Source organism: Harpia harpyja, chromosome 11 (assembly GCF_026419915.1).
Source record: "Harpia harpyja isolate bHarHar1 chromosome 11, bHarHar1 primary haplotype, whole genome shotgun sequence".
In the NCBI taxonomy this organism is placed as follows: domain Eukaryota; kingdom Metazoa; phylum Chordata; class Aves; order Accipitriformes; family Accipitridae; genus Harpia; species Harpia harpyja.
This window is the reverse complement of record NC_068950.1, coordinates 33,659,677-33,683,897: the sequence shown is the minus strand read 5'-3', so window position 1 is coordinate 33,683,897 and position 24,221 is coordinate 33,659,677. Positions and strand designations below refer to the sequence as shown.

The 24,221-nt window shown below is 45.4% G+C and overlaps 1 protein-coding gene across 15 annotated transcripts in view; it reads right to left on the bottom strand.

The window, feature by feature from the left end:
* PTPRF (protein tyrosine phosphatase receptor type F) overlaps positions 1-24,221 on the bottom strand; it is a 394,257-nt gene that overhangs the window by 94,466 nt on the left and 275,570 nt on the right. For 8 of the 15 annotated variants that reach the window (XM_052800806.1, XM_052800805.1, XM_052800810.1 and 5 more), the window contains 2 exons: positions 15,505-15,693; positions 7,951-7,968 (listed from right to left, as the gene is read on the bottom strand). In XM_052800806.1, coding sequence (XP_052656766.1) covers positions 7,951-7,968; positions 15,505-15,693 — 207 coding nt within the window. The remainder of the gene's footprint in view (positions 1-7,950; positions 7,969-15,504; positions 15,694-24,221) is intronic. The other 7 variants (XM_052800808.1, XM_052800812.1, XM_052800811.1 and 4 more) reach the window with 1 other exon arrangement.

Here is a 24,221-nt window from a genome sequence, read left to right as displayed (position 1 = left end):
GTTGGTCTAAGGTGATTTTCTCTCATCTGCTCAGCCTATTTCACTGGTGTCCAGCACCGCTCAGCCTAGGAGGGTGGTCTTTCATCCAACTTCTTGCCTAGCACAGATGACTGCAAAACTGGTCACATGTAAACTCCCCTAACCGAGCCCAGACTATACGCAGACTAAAAGATGGAGATGCAGAGGAAGAAAGAAGCAGGTTGCATATGACAGCAAGCTGGCACTGCAGGAGCCAACGGCTGTTGGCCAGACACTGAAGTGGCTGGTGCTCAGCCTGCTTCCCCCAGGCAACATGGGAATAATTTTTAAAGTGCCTCCAAGTGCTCAGATTCCGCTGGTTAGGGCTGCCTGTAAGAAGGGAACTCTGCTCACAAACCATATACTGAACTAAAAGAAAACATTAACCCCTTTGCTTGTAAGGATTTGAACTCATTTCTGCCTGCCACGGTTCAAAACGACCACTGAGAGTGGCACTGAGAATAGCTGGTGAAATTGCCTTCTCCCTTCTCGCTGGTTCAAGCTGCAGAGGTCAAACTCAGTTTTTCATATCATCAGAACAGAAGAAAAACTAATGTGAATCAACCACTGCCTCCTACATTATTTAGAAGGATAAATTGAGACTGTAGCATAAGTCTATATGTCATCGGGAAAAATGAACTTCCCTGGGTTCTGCCATATAATAAAAATGATGTACAGAGCCCTCCCTATTGTTGCATTAGTACTGGAAATGAGGCTTCAGCTAGACAGAGAAAGCTTGTTTGCAGAAGTCTTTCCACCTACTAACAAAAGGACCTGCCAGCTTTCTCTAGCCACGGCACTCTCTGGACACCCACAGGCCAAAGCCTACAGAGCACTGCTGCTTAATTCAGGGAGAACGTTGAATTTCTACATGCTGCCTGGGAAAAACATCTTCAAGCAGACAGCAATATGACAGGCAGTGGAGCAGGACGAAGCTTCCCAGCATTGACAAGACACAGAGAATCAGAGCATCTAGAAAAGGAAAAGACCTATTAGGTTATCTTGTGCATCCCTGGGGGCCAGGGCAGGATTGCTCCTTGTTGTAAATGTACTTGTGTTCTGTCCAATCCCATTTTAAATGTGCCGAGTGATAGGTCTTTCACCACTTCCTCAAGGAATTGATGCCACAGCCTGGTTATACTCTCTGTCAGGAAGATTTCCCTGGAACTCACCATATATTATCCCCTTCTTAATTTCCACTCATTACTCTTCGGGCACACTTGTGCTGCAGAGTTCATTCTGAGTGCTTGCAACAAGCTTGGCTGGAAAAAGTGTTTGCTGTAAAACGCACCCAAATTTAAAAACAAACAAACAAACAAACTAACAAACAAAAAAGAGTGCATGTCATCACCCCAAGGAAGACCCTGTCTCTGATTTAGCCTGTAGCCCTCATCAGCTGCCTGGGCTGAAAGCAGAGAGAGCTTCAGGTGACAGGCAGTGGTGTCTCCCTAGAAAAAAGTAAGATCCCTAGATAATTCTGCCATGAACACATACCTTTTTATATTCCCCTTTTAGCCATTTAATACATATCGCTGGTATTTATACCCTTCATACTTGTGATCACCATGCCTCTTAAACGTTGGGTAGTCAAACTATTCTTTATCTCTAGGGGATCCAACATCAGTGCTGGAGAGAGAAGAGGAAAACTTAAGAGGATGAAGAAAATGAAGGCAGAGGGGAGTTTCAGATTACATGCTGCTGTTGCCTGTCAGCTCTGCAGCCAATGTGGACCAATTTCTAGAATCATACTATAAACATGTAACGTGTCAACAACTGCCTACAAACTCCTCAGGGACACTGGGCAAGGGGTTCTGGTTTTGTCTGGGCTGGCACGACTATTCAAACTATGGTGCATCAGGAGCAAGTGAGAACCCAGAAGGCAGAAGAAAGTTAACGCAAACCTCTCAACTGAACCAGAAAAAACCCAGTTACTGCAATAAATCATCATTAGACAAACATACAGATCCCGCAGTATAGCTGACAGATAGCAGAAAGTGGAAGGATCATGGTAAACTGATGACAGTGAGCGGGACTATAGGGGTTTTCTTGAAGGACAGCCTACAACTAAGTGATGGAAACAGAAAAGTGTAGGGTATCTTAGGGTACAGAGATTTATGAATAAAGTTAAGAAGCTCAGACATTGCTGGGATCAGAAAGTTGGAGACATAAATGCATCTGAGCCTTGGGAAAAACTCCCTAAGTGTAAAATGCTCCAGGCTCTAGTTCAGTCATCCCAGAGAAAGGCAACAGGTTCATCTCTTAGAGGGTTCAAGTCTAGGCTGGACAGGACACAAGGAGCTACAGGAAAGGAAGAACTGAGTCCTGAGTAGCTCCTTTCCTTGAAGTTCATGGAAGCTGCATCCAAAGACCTTCAAAAGCACAGTGAATTCTTTGCTTTGACAAGTGCAAAGGACCTGATTTCTATTCCTCGCCCTGTCAACATCTCATCTTATAATCTTCTGTGTCTCTGCAAACCAGGGCTAGAAAGGCCGATTTATTCATTATTTTGGGATTTATGTTGCACAAGTTGCTGAGTGAGGTCTTGTTCACACAGGATGTTACTGCAGACTTTTCATATGGACTCCTCCAGTGCTCCTGTGCCAGCTGCCTTGTTCTCGTTTGCATGGCTGAGTCTTGATCTGCAATGAGGTAGCACAGCTTCAGTGGATGCATGAGGACCATCTACCATCAGGATGTGCGTATGTGTAGAAAGAAAAGCAATAAACAGCTTGTTTGGGAGCTCATGGGACTCTGCAGCGGTACATGTGCATCAGAGTGAAACCTCTCCCTGCTGAGCACCACTCAACCTCCGCTGCGTCCTAAGCACCCTGAACCACAGAGGGGCTCCAGCAGAAGAGGGGCAGCCATTCCTCACCACACTGTGACGTCATGTCAATCTCGCTTGTGGCTCAGATCTGTTCCCGATAACACATCTCAGTTTATCAAAGAGCTGACAGCTCCTGAGAAAAACCCCTGGCTGCTCTCCAGTGCCAGGGAGAATAGTGAAAAGGCAGAGCTTTGTGGGGCTGAGGGCAGGAGCCTGCCCTGCTGACTGACAAGCATCCCTTATAGGCTCCTTACTCTGTGCTGGTATCTCCTTGCCAGTCCCTTCCCTCCTCTCCTAGCTTTTTCTTTTGCTCTTTAAACTCGGGCACAGACAGCAGCCCCGTTAGCAGCTCTCCAAGATACTTATCTATTCAAATATACTTGTGAGCAGGCAGAATCATTAGTTGCAGTGACAGTGGTTAAAAGAAGCATTTAAAAAGTGCACTGCACAGAGAGAGCATGGGGAAGGCAGATCCTGATAAGGGCCGCTTCTTGGCAGCACTGGGTAACTGTTGTGCCATGGAGAGCTTGTCACCGTCTCCTCTAGGTGACAAACCAAATGTAAAAAGCTCCAAGCTGCCATACAAATTGATCTCTCTGAAATCCTGCTCTGTAGCTCATCGGGTGCTTGTGCTCTCTTCTACTAGAGAGCACTGCACAGAGCTAAACACAGCAGCTCTTGGTGCGACACACTTCTGTATCTATTCAGGTTGGAGCTCCATCCCCAGCAGCAGGAGCAGCTCCATTTCTCTAGCAGGGCATTCACAGCCTCAGCCCCCCTGGCTCAGAGTGGGGGGACTGACCTTTTGCCCTGGTTATAAAATTAGACATGGAATGAAAAGCTCCCGTAAGTACCCAAGAGTCAGAAGAACCAGGCTGCAGTTGCAGCACTCGTCTAAGGAAAGGACTTGCAACACAGATGTTAATGAACCTGACCAGGGCCCTTCCTCTCAGGGAAGAGGTAAATTTTGCCCACCCTGCATGCTAGAGTATGTGGCTAACCCAAACCCCTCCCTTCTCCTTCCCCCTGCCTTCCACCAGCTTCCTTCACAGAAACACTGCCTGACTTTTCCTGAAGCAGTATTCTTGGCCACTCCTTCAGCCAGTGCTCAGGCGTGGGTCCCAATCCCCCTTCTGCTAAAAATTCCCTCCCGTAGAAGGAGAATCCTCCTAATAAAATCCAGGGAGCTGTGGAGCAGGGCCAGAGGCAAGCCCAGACCAAACGAGGACCCATAAATGTGAATATGGTGGAGAAAGAGACACTGTGAAGCCCTGACAATGAGGGAGTTGGACTTTGACACCCTGACTGCTGCCTGAGATAACCAACACTTGCTGTGGGAGCTGTGAAAAACTGAAAGACACCAAAACCACAGAAGAGTCACTAATAATGAAAATAAGCTTTTCCCATATTCGCTATTTTTTGTAATTTATAACAGCAGCATCTCTCAGCTGTTACAGAGGACTGCACCTAGCCTCCATCAGCCATCAGCACTGCCAATTATGCAAAACAAGATAACTACAAATATATTTTCATTGTTCGCGTTCATTATGGTCATTATGCCTGAAAGGCCGGTGATTGGTATGCAAGGGGCCTGTTCTGGATGGCAGTCCTGCTGAGAAATCACTCTCCTGTGCACCAGAGGCAGCTGCTGATAGCACCCAACTGTTGCCACCAAGCCGGACTCGAGCAGAGAGGGAGTAGAGGACACCCAACGTGCTCGGCAGCACGAGGTCTCCTCTTAGACAGCGGAGTTTCAGGATGCTCTGATCTCTCACCAGCAGGTACAGAAAATCTCAGGGGACTCTGCGTCAGAAGCGAAACGACAGCAGTGTCAAATGCACAGTAATGCTTCTGTGTGCTTCTAAAGGGACATGAGTCAATCTGAATTCTGACAGTAAGAAACATGGCATTACAAACATTTCCAGGCACTACCCCACCCAACCTCCCCCCAACACTGTCTGCTCCTGCAAGCATATCTTCTCATTTTTAAATTGTTTTCCTTTCACTTATTTTTTGTGACTGGAAAAGCTCAAGAAACAGGAAAAAAATCCTATCATATACAAAATGCAATCAAATGTATAAACACATGCTCAAAAAGAGACAGCAAAATTCTTTTAGCTTCCTCTAATCTCTTTGGATAGCTTTATGCTCCAGCTCACAGGATAGCATTGAAACACTGGAGCTATATTTAAACCAGTTCGCTTGAGACTGGAAAAGGTTTAGCTGCAGCTATACAGAAGTCGGTGCAGGTGTTTACCTGGCTTCCCAGACAGACAGCTTCTGACACCCAAGTGAGCTGATCTAAAGTTAATTCAGACAGACCTCTGCTACGCTGACGTCTGCAGGGAAGAAATACTCTTATGTATAGGAAGCTCAGATATTTCCTGTGGTGACAGAAAAGTAACAAATAAATCTGACTGGAGAGGGATAATGCCTGAGATGATGATATTTCTTTATCTCCTCATGTGCATCCAATCTAATGCCTGTTCAGTCCAGCACCCACCAGACACACAACCGTGCTCTGCTCTCTCTTACAGCCTGGGGCAGTAAAATGCAGCCAGATTTCACAAAAGGTTGAGCGAGTTCAATTCCAGAGAAATGCTGGAAATGAACATCTTATATTCTACTTTGAAAATAAGAATGGCACAGAACTTGCTTAAACATGGATTGCTGATACTATCTATGGGTCACCTTAAAAAGCTAGCTATTGCCTGGTCTGATGGGCATCTAGCGGCTGCATGTCTTTCTGATGAACAAATAGGGATTTCAAGATTAAATTACTATCTGGGGCAGTCCCAGAGGGGTAAAGAGTGACGCTACAAACAGAGATTCTGAATTATAGTTAGGAGCTCCTCCCATTTCAGGGAAGCCAGAGATGTCTCGGACAGAAAGGACCAGATACATGGGGGTAAGGCCAAACGAGGTGTTTAGAGAGAAAAATCTCCTCCTGTTTGGAGAGGTGCATGGTAGAATTTCTCAGGTGGTCCTCTCACTAACCACATGCTGCTCCCTGCGAGTGGGTTCTCTGCTGCTCTGGCACAAAGGCCTTGGGTAATGCTTGAACCTCCCAAGTATTCCAGACACACAACTCCTAGCGACACAGTCACAGCAGCAATTAAATCAAACCAAACCCTCCCCTTCCCCCCCCAACATTATTACCAAAAGGGTTCGTTAAGAGTCATTAGTTCACCCTTCCTTTCAGACCAAATTAATGGATTCCAAAGCATCAAACTTACCTTAATGAGGAACAAGAGTGCAGCTGGGTATAGAACATGGCAGAACAGTCACTTCTACATGGACACAACCTCACCATCATAAAAGCACTTTCATCTAATCTGTCGTTATCTTTAGAAATTCAATGACCTCCGTTTTAAATAAAAGGCATTAGGCTGACAGAAATCCTTTGGGAGAAGCCAGAGAGCAGCACGTGGCTTCTGTTTGCTCTCACAGAAATGTCATCTTTGACATTCAAACAGGACACATATATTTTAAATAATGCCAAGAACATTCTTAAAATACCTCATCAGGACTCAAACGGGGGTGGGAAGTGGGGTGGGGATGCGGGGAACTTATGTTTTATGAGATGGATGGTTCTTTTCACAGAGATGTGTTCGGTTCCCAAGCAAGACGTATGGAGCATCCACGCGGTTCTGGTGCTGAGTCACTAATGTCATCAGACAGGGCGGGTGCACAGCGAGCGTGCGGGGAGGCCCCAGGATGGCTGCACACTCGGCATGCATGGCTGGGAGCTCAGAGCGCTTGGCTAGTTAGCATTCGATCTGTCATTTCATTTTAGGATTTGCAGTAGAAATAGGAGATGAAGAAATAGTTTAAGGAGCTTGTAACATCACAGCTGTCAATCTCCAGCATTCCAAAGGGAGGAATGACAGATATATAAGCCCATTCATATCAAAATAAGGTTTGCAGTCTTTTTCTCTGACCCAGATTTGCTACAGAGGCAACTTAATGCAAATACGCATCAAACGGCAATTCACATTTACTCTAAAACCACTTAACGGGAGCTGAAAACATTAACCCCCAGCAACAGAACCAGTTCCAAAGAGTCAGATTATTAACTTCCAACAGTGATTCAGGGAAAAGGGGGAGGAAAGGGGAGAAGGGGGAAAACTGAACGAACGAGGTTGTGTTGATTTGTAGGTGGTAGTCATTCTGTCGAGAAATCCAGGGGTCAGTCAACAGGGGTAACCAAAACCACAAGAGAATTCAAAGGGCCTTAGCATGTAACGCTGATTAACACGCTAAAGTTAATCTAAAGAGACAGCTTTGAGTGTTTAGGCTAGAAAAGACAACACTCCAGTTGGAAAGTCATTACTGGTGCATACAGGCTGTGAAAACTAGCCAGGGACTGCGCACACTGGGCTGTCAAACCAGGGGTGGGTTTAATTAATGAAGGCTTAAAGCAGCCAGATGTGCTTCAGATTCATCTATTTAAAACAAATCTTTGTGCTGCAAAGCAACATCGGCATGTCCGGTTCAGAAAGCGGGGTCTGGGGCAGCGGCACTCCACTCTGCCGCCACATTAGAGGGTTAGCACACTTGAAAGGCAAACATGAGGAACACAAACAAAGGTGCTCCTTATCTCAGAGCCAGATTTGCTCAAACTTTCAAGAATTTATCTCCTTCTGATTAGAGTTTCATGCCCAGCAGCAGCAGCAGCGAAGAATTTGACTATTCTCTTGTGAAAATGTTACCTCCTTACCCTTACACCAAAGCAATCCATCTGAAACCCCCTAGACACAAAACCTCAGAGGCCACACCTGCGCGGGAAGTTCAGAGACTTGCAGGAGCTGCAGGAGACATCAACCCTCCCGTGGCGGAGGCCAGGGACCATTTTCCAGTTTGCAAACTTTCCGTTGAATAACCCCCTTTCAACAGCGCAAAATCGCAATGGATGAGTCTACAAGAAATCACGCTAAAAACCAACCAAAATAAACACACTAGTGGGAGAGTGCAGATGAGCGAGAGCGCTGGCAGAGTTAGGGCTGAGAGTAAAAGCTGGAGATGAGAAACACCGGAGGAGAAGGGACAAGGCAGACAGGAGATGGAGTGATGTGACAACTGGAGGCACATTTCAGCATTCTTACCTCTGATCGGTGTACCACCTGGTGAGGTAATTTGAATGCAAATAAGATTAGAGAGAAGCATTAGTACAAAGAGGAAAGGAAGAAAATTATAACTAAAAAGCAGAAAGTTTTTTTAAAGCTAGAATTTGTATTAGCGCGACAGGAATAAACAAAAAGAAACTGATGTGCAATAAAAGTCAGAGTGACACTCTCAGGAGGTTAGTAAAGCTCATCGCTTCCAGGAGTGCAGCATCCAGCCCTGCATCTTGCCATTAAAGCCACCACCCTCACGAACGGGGGCCGAACTAAGCTGCCGAGGTGGCGTTGCTGGCTGGCCTCACAACTTGCATTCACCCACACCACCGTTCAAGCAGTTGAGATGGAGGACACGTTGGGAAGATGGTGCAATGCCCCTTCATTCCTCATACAGAACAAGGAGGGGGTGTCCTGGGGGCTGTGTAACCGTGACTGTGCTGGGCAGGAGGGGTGGAAAGTGCATGGTTGCGGGCGCTAGGTGCAATTTTGCTTTGAGGTTAGAATGACCAGTGGGACAAAATCTGCTCGTTTAAAGAAATTAAAGTAAGAGGAGAGTGTAACAAATCAGTTTTGAGCCATTCACCGCATTCGCATAACCTTTGCATCAGGTTCCCTCCGGCACAGAAATTGGCGTCATGCAGCATTAGCTTTACATACAGAAATATTTTGAAATGAAGTAGTTTCTGGTAATGTAACAATGGCACGCTAGCCAGACCTCTGTTGTTCCTGCCTAATTTGGATGTTAGCTGGAGAAAGGAATCCCTACCCTCTTTATAAGGCACTGGAGATAATTTTACATGCTATAATGAAGAGTATCTTATAAGGAGGGCTTCTCTGGGAGTGAGGTTAAGTTATCCTGTTGCAACAATCTATAAAGGTTTGTTTTATGAGGTCAATGTGTTTAGCAAGTGGAGGATCCACTGGTCAGTGTCTTGAGTTCAGCATTCAATCAATAACGAAGCATGATTGAAGGGGAGATGCTCCAGCTGGGCAAATTGGCAGGGAACCCTTCTAATCCCCACTTTTGTCCCCTTGGTCTTATCTTGCACATATGAAGGCTGTTAGTATAAGGGAGAGATTCATGCAGATCGAATCTATAGGCAGTTCATGGTATGTGTTGGTTTTATGCAGATTTGTAGGATCTGAATACCAAGCACTTACCAAAGAAAACTGAGGAGTTTAAACAGACAGAAAAACAGGGTTAAACAGGACACAGTGTGTCAAATCATGTTCAGTGTATTGATTAATAAATACCAGTATGCATACAAGAGTGTCGTGTATCTCAGATTTACAGCTCATTCCATTATCCACAACAATGATCACCCAATGGGAAAGAAAGACAGAAAAGAATTTCTGTAAATACAAAGAAGGCATATTTTAAGCATGTTTAACTTGCCTCTTAAAAAGTAATTACAATATTTATACTGATTCTTTTTCTTTCCTAACTACCCTTCCTTTAGGCAGAGTCCTTTCTCTAAGCAGGAGCAGCAATTCAAACTACTCATTTTAGCATTTTCCTTTGCCAAGATGACATTACCACATTTTAACTTTATGTCTCTTTATAATTTCTGATGCCTTCTATCCACAGATGACTGAAGCATCAGGAAAGATCTTGCAGTGACTGAAGTTGTGGGTATTCTCTCTTGTGCAATAATAAATCTGCTGCTTGACAGAAGAGTTATACCCAGAGATACTCGCATGGAATAGCACAGCCATGGAAAACAGGGTTATTTCTCTTTGCCTGTTTGGAAAGTTTGCCAAGTGATATTTTTGTTGTTTGGTCTAGGGCCTCCCTCCTCCCACCCCTGCCTCCCCCTGTCCCCTTCCACAATTCTCAGAGTTAAGAAAAGCATCACCACAGTGTGTCACTTCCCATGGGAATGGTGCAATGACTTTGAGCACAGCCCAAGGGACAGAAAACAGGACTTCCTTCTCTCTCATCTGGCTGAAACAGGGTTTGTTGTTCTGCCCTAGAACTGAAAAGCTTTGCAGCAAATCTTTAAATCTACTCCCTGTAAAGGCTAAACCCTTTCTCTAATACACAATTGTCTACACACAGCTCTAGGAGCAACGGCATACTTGAAGTAGATTCCCTAAAACTTAAGTGTGACCAGCTCATTTTTTCCTGTGTTAAATCTCAATCCTCCTGCCCTCCGAATGTAAGCCAACTCTTGTGGGAGCAGCACGGAGGCTTGCTGTATTTAGTGCAGTGTTTGTTCTAGGTCTCTCTCACCTTTGCAAAGTTAAGACATTCACTCTTCACTCAGAGGACACCATTACAGAGCGTGCACAAGGCTTTTCTGTTGGACCCCAATTTCCTTATCCAGAAGGAATAAAAGTTTCCATTCGCCCTTCACATCATATGATAAGGCATCTCTGGCTGTTGTCCTTTCAGGGTGTCCCTCAAAGGGACAAAATCACAGCACATAGGCCACAGAGTGCCAACATAAGAGAGTCCTTCAAGTGATGGAGGTGCCATCACTCAAATGGTTACTGAGGCCAACTTGTGTCCTGTGATCACCAGGCCGCTTTAGGCAAAGGGCACCCCAAGATCAAACTTCAAACCCAATTCCTTGTGTTTGAAAGGTTTGAAACACTCATAAGGAAGGAGAGTTTACTTCCCTTTCATGATAACAGACAGTGAATAACACCCCATACATTCAATTCAGGCAGGAATGAATGCTGACCCTGACATCCTCTGTGTACTGGAAGCACACAGACAGGCACCCAAAGCAAGGCAGAACATAAGATGATACACTGGAAAACCCCATGGGATTATTTGCATCAGTATTTCCCAGTGTGGAGGAGAGGCTCTGCTGGAGAAGGGACTTCACTCTGCTGACACAAACTCACCCCAGACTTATCAACGCACCACTTCCTTGTAGGAACCTAGACCACCAAAAAATCACTCCAAAGCAACATTAAACAGAGAAACCAAGGCTCTTGCTGGCTGCAACTGGGCACTAGGGCTGGGCAACAATGAATCCCAGAGAACTCTGACAGTGCTTTCACCTACTTCCCAACATAGTTTTAGGGGAAATTATTTTCAGAAGTGAAAGTACTACAGAAAAGACTGGCTATTTGCCACCAGTTGCAACAGGGAGTCTGTGTGGATCCCATCACTGCTGTGTGTGCCCCACACAGCAAGACCCAGATGTGCAGTATAGGTTCTTCCAGGGCATAAAAAACTTCAGCTGTCAACTGGTTGGCCATGATATTGCTTCAACCCTCGTCCAGTCAGTCCTTTCTGAGAGAGCATCCATCCTTGTGTGGGTTTCCTGATCCTTTTGGATAATACTCCCCAGTCCCCATTCTTTTGGGCTGTCCTTACACACCTTGTCCCAGGTCGATGCCCATCTGATGTCTGGACTCAGAGCTGTTTCTTGCCAGGAGCTGAATGTCTTCTGCTGGGTACTGACTGCTGGCTGTCACCAGTGAAGCAGGATATGTCCGTCACTGCCATTTCACTGGGACAGGCATCACCTCTTTTTGCAAGTTTGTTCTGTGTATGTTGGGTATTCCTTTTGTTTCCAAATAAGTAGTGCTTCTACCTATAGGATCAAGACCAAAATGAAAACGCTTGCTGGTAATTCTGAGAGCATAAATGCAGCAAGACGATCTGGCGAGCCAGCTCCCACTGCTTCTTTGTTAGAGGCACCTACACTTTTCCAGAGAGAGACCGAAGTCATCTGCAGAGCCCTCTCTGATACTTTACTTGCAGTTAATTGCCTGAAAGCCACACTAGGGTCTAGGGCGCAGTTCCATAACTCAGTTAATTGATGGGGATTAAAAGAGAATGATACTTGTTGTAAGACCAAGTTCTTTACTAGATGAAAGATGACAATGTTCCCTGAGTTTCTGGAGTTTCCTTACATGGCAAAGATACCTGTATGTTAACATTCAGAATAGTTATTTATTCTAATTTGACATTTTCTTCTTAAGTTTTCTGAAGAGCAAGGTGGAAGAGCAATTGTTCAACTACGAAACTCACTGGAAGCATTCAAGGGTTTTGAGTACGAATACTATCAGAGTTGCTTTGAAGTCTTCAGGAGCTTGTGATCCAAGAATCTTTACAGAAGAACTGTGAAGCATCAGCACAATCTGATCTATATTGAGAGAGTTTTCGTCACAACGTCAACTAATTTTAAAACATGGTTAGAGGTGTAGCACTGACCCTGGCTGCCGGAACTCATATGTACATCACCTGCGATACTACAATGTCCAGACAGTTTTAAAATCAGTTCAGCCAAACAGGTTTTAAATGAGTTAGCATGCTGGGGAGGTTTCCCAGCCCAGAGCTGGCTTTAGATCCCGTGTCAATGACTGACAGGCAATGACTGAAGCTATGCACCCTGGGGGAGAACAGGGAGTTGTCCTGAGTCACTGCATTTGCAGAAAAGCAGCCTCTCCAGAAGAGGTGGGAAGTATTAGCAAGATGAGCAAGGGAGAATTTTGCTACAACCAGCATGATGAGTCAGTGACCTTGCTTTTGCCTTGATCTGTGATAATGGAGATGAAAACCTGTATTTATTTGTGTTCTCACCTGTAGAGCAATTAGCCCAACACTGGCAAAACTACCCAAGAGCTGGGCTTAAAAAAGAATTAAGCATTACTGGGAAGGAAAGATCGATATATTGGGGAGAAAGGGGAAAAAAAAGCCCTCTAAATGTAGAGAGTTATGTTTTCAGAAGGTTTAATGAGAAAAATGCATACACACACATACAGATGTAATTCGTAAATGGGGGATGGTAGGATAAAGGGCAGATTTATAAACTGTGTATTTGCTCATGACAGACACCAGTCCTCTGGGGTTAAAAGAGTCTAAGATGACAGCTTGGTTGTCTTAAACCACAAACTCTCTAGTACCTTGACAGAAGATGAACAGACCTCTAGAAACTAACGTTCAGAGCCCCCTTGGGCACATGATCTGACTGCATGCAAGTTCAAAGACCTGCCTGAAGCCCCCAGAGCACTGCCAGCCCACATAACCGCGAATGTCAGAAGAGAGCACCTTTCCCAAACATGCTACTTCTCCACCTCTAGCTATTTACTCCACACTAGGAGCCTGAAGAAATGAAATCATCCCTCAACCCCCTCTCTAAGTCAGACTCCAAAGCTGCTTTGACCTTTATGACCTATATTTAGTACATCTGAATAATAATATATTATGTACTCGTTGAAGGTCGGACACTCTATATATGCAATATTGGGCTTACACCGTGCTGTAGCTATTTTAACTATATTACATCTGTCTAGCTTTTATTGGGTTTTAATTAAATGAAATTAAATGAGCGTATATTTAGATTGAGATATTATAAACCGACATTCATGCAGATATGCCAGGCTGGCTGTAAGATATGATCTTAATGGAGCAGAGACTTTGCAAACTATTAAACTCTCCCATATAATGAGGTATCTATTTAAATACTCTTTTCTTTGAAAAACAACTCTGCCCCACTACGGTGTAGTACTGGAGAGCTCAATTAGCACCTTGCAGAATGGATCAGAGACTGCCCAACCCATCACACTGCTCACACAGGGTGAATGCAGTCAGGTAAGTGGGACTCGGGCACTTCAAAATGCAGGCCCTGCTTTATATCAACTACAAATATAGGCAAAAGTCACAAATGCAATCAGGGGTTGAATCTCTGGCCCATGAGAAGCGGTAAACTTCTTGCTCCCCACTCATGCCAGGGTGGAGCAGAGCCTTGGTGAATCTTGGCATCGTATCACCAGGTTGCTGAAAATAAAACTTCACTCTTACATTGAACTGTGAAAACCTCCCTTACTACATTAGAGAGCTAATCAATTTCTTTTGCAAGTCTGAGGATGTGTGCTGCTCATTGATTTCTAAAAGGTTCCCTTGACACCTCCCTTGGTAATTACTGTGTCTTCAGCAAGCAGCCAGCTCTAGAGTTTGAATCCCAGGTGAAATATTCAATTGAGATGTTGCTCAAGAACAGTGAATAGGAAGCAAAACTTGGACACAGTGACAGGGTTTACTAGTTTGTTTTCAAACTTTCTATCTCACTAAACTTGTGAAGCAGCTGGTAGAGAGGCAGCCAAGTGCCTGCAAAAAGGATGCTGGAGAACGTACAGCAAGTGCATCAGGAGCTGCCTTGCTGCTCATTTATGGTAATTTCTGATGCTGATTTAGTCAGCTATGAAGTGAAACACATCCATGTGCACTTTCCTGTTGCTGCTTCCTAAAGCTTCTCAGAATAATTAACAAGTGTGATATTTTCTTTCAGCACAAACAGATCAAGATTAAACCATGTTGTGGGGGAGATAAGCTAAAGGTCACTGGGAAATTTCATAAGCTATAAATGCATTAGTATAATTAGCGCTCACTGGTACATCAAGGTGGGATCAGGAGTGTCAGGCTGGGTTCTATTTTTGACGAGAGTGATGTCTCATTACCCACTCCCCCAAGTACAAGCCTACTTCTTATCATCCAAGCATCATCAGATTTATACAGAGGGCTCTTGCTATGGGGAAATGTGTCAAGACATTCACCTTGCTAGGAAGAAGATGGTGTTGCCCTGGCAGCAGCACTCATAACAAATGGCTTTGGAGTGCCCAGAGATACGTTGTGGCCAGGCAAGGCAGTCTGCCTCTTATTGAAGGTTGAGACCTTTCTAGACCAAAGTTGTTCTAGCTCTTTTCCCTTCTGTACTTCGTGTAGGGTAGCGTGGGCTTTTTTCCCCTCAGACTAGAGCTGCTGTGTAGTGCTGCTGTGCACTGCTAAATAGACACTGCAATTCATGCTGTGGAGCTGCACTTCATCAGTAAATAAAGCAATGTTTTATTTTCTTTAATTCTCTAATGGGCCTTATAGTCCTGGGAGACCAAACAGTGCAGTAGAAAAGCAAGAGTTCCTTGCTAAAATGAGTGCATTCTTAGCCACCCACAAGAACTAACCGTCTGTAATTCAAAAGCTAGTATTTGGCTTATCAAACAGAAAAATAAAAAAGAAATTGTATGTTTCAAAACTTTGTCTACCTTCCTTTGAAATCCATAGAATTGCTGCTTCTTGGATTTTTCTTTATTCTTGTAGTGTCACATAGCAAGAATGATAAAGATCTCAACAGAAAGCAGAGCATTGTCTTGCAGAGTCTATATAAGCAGTGAAGTAGTATGTGACCACTGATAGTAAAATCTCAACTAGTATCTCATTGTCCTGATTTGCACTGTGGTCCTATTAAAAATATCTGAGACCTGTTGAGTTGGTAGTGAAATGTCCAAGCCTACCAAGGATTTGGGGCAATGTCAAGACGGTCTACCGAAGAAGGAATCCAGGTGAGGTTCCAAAAGGCATGTCCATGCTAGCGTTTCCTTTTAATAAGCCGCGATATCCTGCCAGAGGGGATCAGCTCCAAAACTGTTTTTATATTGTGAAAGAAACGAGCTCAAATCAAATTGGCATTTGGGTTTAGAATTGCATTTCAGCGTTTCAGGGAAAAAATAATAGCATCAAGTAAAGAGAAAAGAGAGGAAGAGTCAGGAGGTAGGGAAGGCTTACTTGCTTTGCTGCCTTACCCGAGCGGAGCTGCTTGATTCGCCCATTGCTAGTTGCAGTGTCAACAGGCAGGAAGTCCTTGAACCAGGAGATCTCAGGATCAGGGTTACCGCTGGCAGCACAGAGCATTGTGGCTGTGCGGGCCTTTTCTACCACCTTCAGCTGCGGGCCCATGTCAATGGTCGGGAAGCCAGCTGGGAGGTGGTCTTCTGCAAGAGGGAAAAACACACAAGGTTAAAGAGAAACATTCGGGCGCAGCAATGGTTGTAGTGACAGCAGTGCCATGGTACAGCATCTGTGTCTCTGCTGGAAAACAGCAGCCTGACTTCCCCACTGAGAAGGTTTTCAAGCCCTTAAAGCACATTAGGCTCTATAATGAGCATTCATTACACCAATAGAAGCTTCCACTAAATTTAACTCCGTTTAAATCAATTGCCTTGGGAAACGTCCATAATTTTCATTGATACGTAAGCGCTGTCTATTGTTGTTAATAATTCAGTAAAAGCAGGTATTTGCCTTTTTGTGGGAGGACTGAGTTGAAGATAACAGACAAACACAAAGCCAAATAGTTTGAGGCATCTTGAAAAACAACAGCTAAACAATAAAACCCCTTAGAATGATCCAGAGAGGCCCATTTTCTCTTTTTTTGACTAGGAACGTTCTGTCACACTGGTAGGATAGACTGTAAATCTCTTCCTCATGCCCTCAAATCTGATTCAGAAGGCTTTTAGAAACTAATGAATGTAAAGGTAATGAGCTGCCTCGCCAGACTGTGCCACACTGTGGCAAGCTCCTGGTGCATTTTCTGGGCTGCAGAGAGCAACAGAGGTGCGCGAGAAATGGCCAGTGCACGCTCTGGCATGTCTTACTGAAATACTATAAAACGAAGCACCCCATAACTGCTGAAACCATTCATACAGCAAGTACAAAAATAGTTAATTGGGTTTGCTGCTGCAGAGCACGCTCAGGTAGGCTGGGTGGAATACATTAGGCAGCCTTCACTGATAAGCCAAGGCATGCTCCAACATCATCATTCAATAGCAGCTGCAGAACAGAGCTCATTTACTCATTCTGTGGCAAGATGTACTGTACTCTGAGCCTGAACTGCAATCAAAAGGACATACTTTTGCAGAAAAAAAGAACTTGAAGAACATTAAGAAGCTTTTAAAGCACCGGAAACTCAATTATTTTCAGTATGTTTCTTTTTTTCCCCTCTTTTAAGGGAACTTAAGGAAACCTTCTTCTTTGGCAAATCCAATTCTGCAAGGCTCCCAGCTCACTGCAGTGTTCAAACAAACAAGACCTCAGCACCTTCCCAAGTTCCAGAGGAGTCTGAACTTGCTGCAATCTGATTCTTCCTGCTATCACCACACATCTGGAACCATACTCCTCACTCCTGTCAGGAAGAAACCAGCAACAGGCCACCTCAGGTGCTTCCTTCTACTCATACTGCCACACCTGCAGCACAAATGCGGCCTGTGGTGGCTACTCTTACATATTTCTCCCTAAGATCTCAGGAGAATTCCCAAGACGCTTGACTTGTTTGCAAATCAAGACTCTGTAGCACAAGGCAACATCTGCTGTAAACAAAACAATGCCCTGGAATATTGTTTTTCTGTTTAGATGAGAGTGACTGTGAAGCATCCAAGGTTTTCTAAAGGAAAAAATAGTTCCTGATACTTAGTAAAAGCACAAACCATATTTTGTCTCCCAGACCGGCCTCCCTAGAAACCTCTCTCATCATGAGCAAACATAAATGGAATTATTTTTTTTAAATGAAAGGTACCACAAAAACTAGTTCTTTTTTAATTTGCTCTCCATTGATTTTCAGAGACAAAAGGTACATAGAGCTTAACTGGAATGACACCAGAGCCAGCATTCAGTAACAAGCAACAGAAGCACTCAATACTGAGCAACCACAATGCATACTCCTACATGGCTGAAAAGAAACAAAAGAAGGGTACACACAGAAGTACAGCATGGTATAGATTGAAAAGCAAAGGAAGATATAGGAAAAACAGTAAACAATGACATTCCCTTGGATTGAGGCCAAGTTTGCCTAAAGTGCAGCACCTTGCTATTTACTGTATTGAAAGCAGATGTTTACTCTGGGGAGGCTGAAACCCTGAAGTGATCTAATCTAATCATCATGATTACCATTGACAATCTTTTCTGGTTTGTTCAAGAGTTTAAAAGAATGCACTGAGCTAAGTACCACCCAGTTAACTTCGTCCAAAGTCTGTGTGGAGGCTTAGCACATAGCTAAAGGCAAATCTGAAACCAGCATTTGTGCAAGAAATCTCTTCCCATCTACAATGATCCTTTGCCCACAGAAACAAGAGAGATCAGAAAATCCTTCACAGTGTCTGATCCACAGGTACACGACCAGTCTGCTGCACTGGAGGTGACTGTTCAGTCAAAATTAGCAGTTTGTGATGAGCCACAGAGCAGCAGAAGTTATATGATCTAACCCTGACTTCGCCGGGTACAACAGAGAGACGCCGATTACAAAGATCCAGCAGCAAAGGTACCTCTGCTATACTAGAAATCTTAGATCAAGTCTTTTCTGGACTCCAAAGAGACATACAGTGCTGCTCCCATACCATGCACGCCCTGCAAGCCCAAGCCATTACAGAGCCCAGATGAGAATGCTGGGCACTCAACACCTGGACAGAGGGCACTGGTGACCACCATGTGATGACCCTCGGACCCCAGACCTGCGCCCAGCTGGACACAGACAGGCAGAGGCAGGCATGCAAGGCTCATGCGGCGCACAGTGTTCTCCCTCTTAACTGCACACAAGCCCCAAAACTATAGTGGCAAATGACAGTAGTAGGGAAGCAGTGCACCCTGTGTAGTCAGAGCCACAGCAGGTTCCCTGGGCTAGCACTGGTACCAGTACAGCCCAGTTGCCATGCATGCCTGGAGATTGAAACCTGCCTATCTGCTATGGCCACACCACCACCAAAACTCAAGCAAGCAGCGCTGGCATGCCTGCATCTACAGAAACGCGCAAGCAGCAGGACATGTTTGATCCCTTGTCAGTCAAACATAGAGGCAACACTGGTGTTTAAGAGCAGCAGTGTGCTTCCAGGAGGCTGCAGTCCCAGGTCACATCACTGTGTGATGACACGCCAAGGGGAAATCTGACAGCTGGTCTCTGACAGCACCTCAGATACCTGGAGGCTGGGGTTCACCTGCTGTTAGTTCTGGGGTAGCTCCAGGGGACCTGCACTGGGTCGAGGTCACAGTGTCCAGGGCTAAAGCTCAAGGGGAGGTCAAGCACCTTCTCCAGAGGTGATCCAAGGGCCTCAGGTGCCCGTACCATCAGGAAATGGGGGACCTCAACTACTGCAGGTACTGTGTGGCTCTGGCAGCCCCCCTGAACCCTCCTGGAGAAGAGTGGCTGTGGAGAAAACCTGAGCTGGTCACACCACAGAGCACAGCCTGGCACAGGCCCACATCTGCCCTGTCAGCAATGCTCCTGTAGAGATGATGGGGCTTCATTCCAGCCTGACCTGGTGCTGCTGACTTCACTGGGACAGCAAGGGATGTCTCTGTGTTCAAACGCTACAGGCAACGATAGGAGTTCAGAGCTGTTCTTGCCTTGCCTTCTCCTCCGGCAAAAGTCTAATCTAGGTCTAATTATGAGACTCAGTCATGCCTCGGCTCCTTCTTAGCCCTTGCTATCTGTACTAACTTGTCCGCACATGGAGCTCCTCAGCACCAGCTATTCTCCTATTCATGCCAATACGTGGATACCCTTATTCTAGAAAATGAGTTTGTCAGCACTTGGTTTTATTCAAGGATAGCTAGTGTGCTTTTAATACACATTAAAACAGGCTATCAGTCTGCTTTCAAGCGCAAACTATCTAAACCAGTTTTTCTTTCTGGGTTTCAGATACTTTCAGAAAGGGTGTATCTCAGGTAGGCATTAGGTAAGAGCAAGCAAAATCTACGCACAAGCAGGAGATTTTTTTGGCATTGCGAGCTCTAATTCCCTCCATGGACTACAGCAGCAGAAGCAGGAATGACAGGAGAGCAGGAAGAGAAGAGAGAAGCAGGAAGAAAGGAGAAGGAAACAGTGAGAGAGAAAAAAACGAGCTGGTTTTGCAATTACAAACTGAAACTCGGAAAATCCATGACCAGGCTGAGGTCTTGCTAGCAGCAGTCACCAAGGAGCCAGGAATGTCCCTCTGGCATCTAGCATGACAGCATATGCAGAGGATATCTCATGCTCACTTGACAGCTCCCTTTGCTAATCTGCTTTCTGAGGTGACAGAAATCTAACCCCCCTTCTCTTACAGCTCTTTTGTGCCACACATTTCCCATCTTTAAGGGAAAAGCTAAGGTAAGAAACCTTTCCCACAGCCCCAAACCAGAGCTGAGACCTCCTTTAGAGCAGCTGCAATTATGTAGCTCATTCACCAGCTCCCCAGAAAACTACCTTTCTTGAGGATGCTGCCGTGAGACACATACCCCTTGGGGTGTCCTTATTTTCTGCATCACTCCAAATACCAGGTGATGATAAGGTACAAGGAGGCAATTGCAATTTATGTCTTATGAGAAGCACAGATCAGCGCCAGCATGGAACAGTATGTGGATAACAGCTGCTTACAGCAAAGACCTGCAGAGGAGTCTGTGGTGAGCACAGCTGTTGATGGCTGAATCCTGCAGGATTACCCCCAGGATTTTGCTCAAAACTTGTAATCTCTCACAGAACAGAAAAGTTGGAGGGGTTGGATATCAGGTTCCTACTAGCGCAAACCCTGTACAGCACTCACTGGTCTTGCAGCCATCCAACTGTGTTTTGGGGGCCAGATCATGACTTGGCACCTGTAAAACCTTCCCCCCACCACTGTGAACTTCCTCTGTGTCAACATAGGAAACGGTATTTTAGAAATGATAGTGAAAACTGTAAACATGTTTATGGGAGTTATTTGTCATATTCCTCTTCCTATAAAAGCCAGGCCTGCTTACTATCATGAGTCCAATTGTTCAGACTGTTGAGGGAGAGGAAAAAAAATGACACCCAATATAATTCAGAAATAGCCAAAAGTAGCTTTTCTATACGTTACAGCTATAGCTGTGAGGTTAAATCTCTTACAATCTATCAAAACCACTGCCCCACTGGAAGGGGTGTTCTCAACTAATTTCAAGTGAGATATTGGGCCTTATTCCCACACAGGGCTGGAAACAGCTTATCTGGGCCACTGGCTCCTGCCAGCCTGCGTCAGCTGAGGAACTTCCAGCCCAACATCAATTTTAGGGGCTTGGTAGACATGATAAAAACACAAAGCTGCTTTGTTTTCAATTCTGCCAGCTATCTGAAGCCACTCAGGAGTGTGTGATGCTAGGGACAAGCCAGGAAATGGATTGAGGGCAGAGAGATCTCTGATAAATGTGTTTGACTGCGGTCAGCATTGCACAGGAGCAGGATACATGTATCAAAAGCTATTCCACATGCTCCCTACCCGTTCAGTGAGGCAGGCTGGTGTCTCACCCAGTTCAAGTCACCAGGGCTGAAATGATCCTGGTAAGAGGTAGCAGTTTGACGCAATATAACACAGGATGTTGCAGGGGTAACCCTTGTCTACTGACAGACTTGTATTTGATGGATCAACAGAATTACTCTACAAATTTTACAAGCTTCCAAATCTCCCTCTGAGACACTGAAACACATTAGCAAATGCAAAATTATCAGTGCAAGGAAGATAGCCTGGGTAGTCGGCAATATTAACTAATGAAAGATGCAAGCCAGTAAGATCGTAAGCACACCACAATCCAGGACATCTGTTTGCTGAATAAACAGCCCTAATTCCTTCAGCACAGGTTACGCAGCACGGCTATTCAATTACCGCAAGACAATCAAAAGCAGTCGAGCAATCCAGCAGCCCAGAACGGCATCATTTTACATGATAAGAAAACCCTGACACCGCTCTGTTCAGGTTCAACTGAAGCTGCACAAAGATCATTTTATCAGCCATTTTGAGGCGATGCTTTCTTCCTGCATCCTTCTTCTTACAAAAGCCCCCTAAGAGGTGCACCAAAAATATTATCCAAATTCATGGTCTCCAAAGGCTGCCCGGTGCCAGGCTACTGCCCATGCGGGGCGCGGCGGGAGGAGAGCCTTTGTGCATGCTCGCTGCCAGAGCCAAGTCTCACGCAGGCTAATGAATGCCCCGTCGACATTGGCACCGCCTTGTAATTGCCTAAGGAAAAGGTGGGGCAGTGAAACCAACCTGTTTCAAAGGCAGCAAAGTCTTAATTACTGGGTTAGCAAGTATAAAACAGTTTCAGGCAGGCAGAAAATACAAACAGTCATCTATTGATGACAAGGCTTTTAATGACAAATCTGCCGGTTTTGTATGACATCACGCCAACGTGACATGCTGAAGCTGCCTGCCGAAAATGGGGAGAAGGTCGCAGATGAATGAGTGGGTGTGGAAACAAGCTCCAGAAGGACTTCTCTGTGTCACAGTGTAACCACATGAATTACTGCACAAGAGCTTACAGTAAACAAAGTATTTGCTATCTCTTAGAAAGATCACAGCAGCAGCAAAACAGTTCACAAAAGAAAGAATCTGAGTCAGTCCAAAACAAAGAAAGAACTGTAAGGAAAATTCAAGAAAATACGAGACTAGACAAGGCAGAAGAGGATAAACTGTCAGGCAGATTCCCACCCTGGGGGCTCACGGCGTGGGAGCTCACGGGACCTGCTCTTTCTAGAGGTTATGAGTCCACAAAACACCCGACAGAGACAGTGCTACCCTTCAAGTGCCAGAAGGGCGCTCCTAATATTGTCCTTTCATGGCTGGACAGCAATTATCTCCATTTACAAGCCACTGATACCTTCTTGGTAGCACAGCTGGCCATTCCCAAGCATCTGTTTATCTCAGAGGGGAGCAGGACAGCTTTGCAGAGAGGCGGGTGCTCCCTAGAGCAAGACACGGCAGCCTCCCAACTGGCTCTGACGGGGATTCAGCCTGCGCTCCTGCCAAGTCCCAGCACTGCTCCTCACCGTGCTCCCACGTGTGTGGCGGTAAGGTAACACACCGTCACTGCAGCAGCTTGTCACCTCCCCAGGGCTGAGCACCCTGCATTTGCTATGCACTGGCATCCAGTGCTCCCTCCCACCCAGGGCACAACCTTAGTTCTCCAGGCCTGAGGGCGCACTGCATCCCAATGGGATGAAACAAGTTGTTTCTCCCAGCCCTTAAGAGTTGCTGTTATCATCCAAACAACCTTCAGGCCTCATGATGCCTCTTGACCTGCCCCAGGGAACTGGCCAGGACAGAAGGTGGTGCCACAGATGTAGGGCCAGCCCTCCATTAGGAAATTGCCTTTAAGAAGCACTGCAGCATGCCACTACCAAAGCCCTCCAGGACACAGCAGCCATAGCCACACATCAGCCATAGCTACCTCTAAGCTTCTCAAGGGGTAGCTAATCCAGTCTAGATTCAGGCTGGGACACAGAAAAGAGCCACAGCTCTAGAGGCACTGATGGAGGCAACAGTTGTCGCTCTCCAGCATGGCTGTCCCCTAAGCACAGCCCAAGGGAAGGTGTGAGAAATGTCCCTCTGGGGAGAAAGTGCGCTTCCATGGCCTGCACTCCTTTGATCCAGGGTCTTCATAAACACTGCCAGATCTGCTGAGACGACTGAGCCTAGCCACAGCTTCAGTAGGGAACAGGCAATTCCTCTCTCTCCTTCATAGATAACAGCTTGTGACCTGTGCTTGACGGAGGGCAACACAAAGATGATTAACAGCTGCTGAAGCTGACTCAGAGCAGACCAAAAGTAAGTACTCAGTCACAAACCTGGGCAAATTAAAGGTTTGCACCTACAACCCACTGTTTCAGTTCTTAGTTAGCTGGATCTTCCTAAGTAATAACAACTTCTGCTCAGTATGTGTTAGCTGTAGAGCCTGCCATCAGCTAGGAGACGGCAACCCATCCTGGAAGAAAACAATTATTTACACCTTTATCAGATTAGATTGCAACAGTCTGAGATGGCATTTACAAAATTGCCACTACCACATCATCCTTCAGTCACCCTGGCTACCTCTTCTTGCTTTCCATTCTGGCTTCCTTGCAATGACAGTCACATTTGCAGTCTTGGTCCTAAACTCAAGTTTTTCCAAGGCTTAGGCCCAATATATCTAAAAGAGCTAAAAAACCCAAGAAGGAAGATTATAGGAGAAGCTTATCTGCTCAGGCTAAACAAGCTCTGAGCCACAGGACAGAGCCTCTCCAAGCTGATGACACAGCTTCTCAGAGTGGTGGGAAGCATGACGCAAAGCCCCTTAAGAGGTGAGGACCAACCTAGACCTCCTGCTCCAGATCCAAGCCCACTGTTCTGCCATGAACATAGAGCAATGTCCACAGACAACTCAAAGCCAAAGACACATCAAAACAAGCATTTTCCTGAGAGACCAGAGAAACTAGTCGCTCATGTTAATGAGGTACTAAAAAGAGCTTAGATTGTATGGCACTGAAAGTCATTTAAGGGTTCGGAGTATAGCACAGCAGAAACTACAGCAAGAAATGTCAAGAATGTGGGTGAGGAAGAGCTTACACACAAGTAAAACAGATCATATCTGCAAGACTCCTTGCCTGAGCAAGTGTCCCTTTTTTAACCCTTGTTTGGCGAGAAAAAAAAAATGTTTTTTTATTTCTTCCCCCAAAATTACAGCATAATTTCAAGCAGGTAAAAATAGAGTTTTGTGGGTCATATCC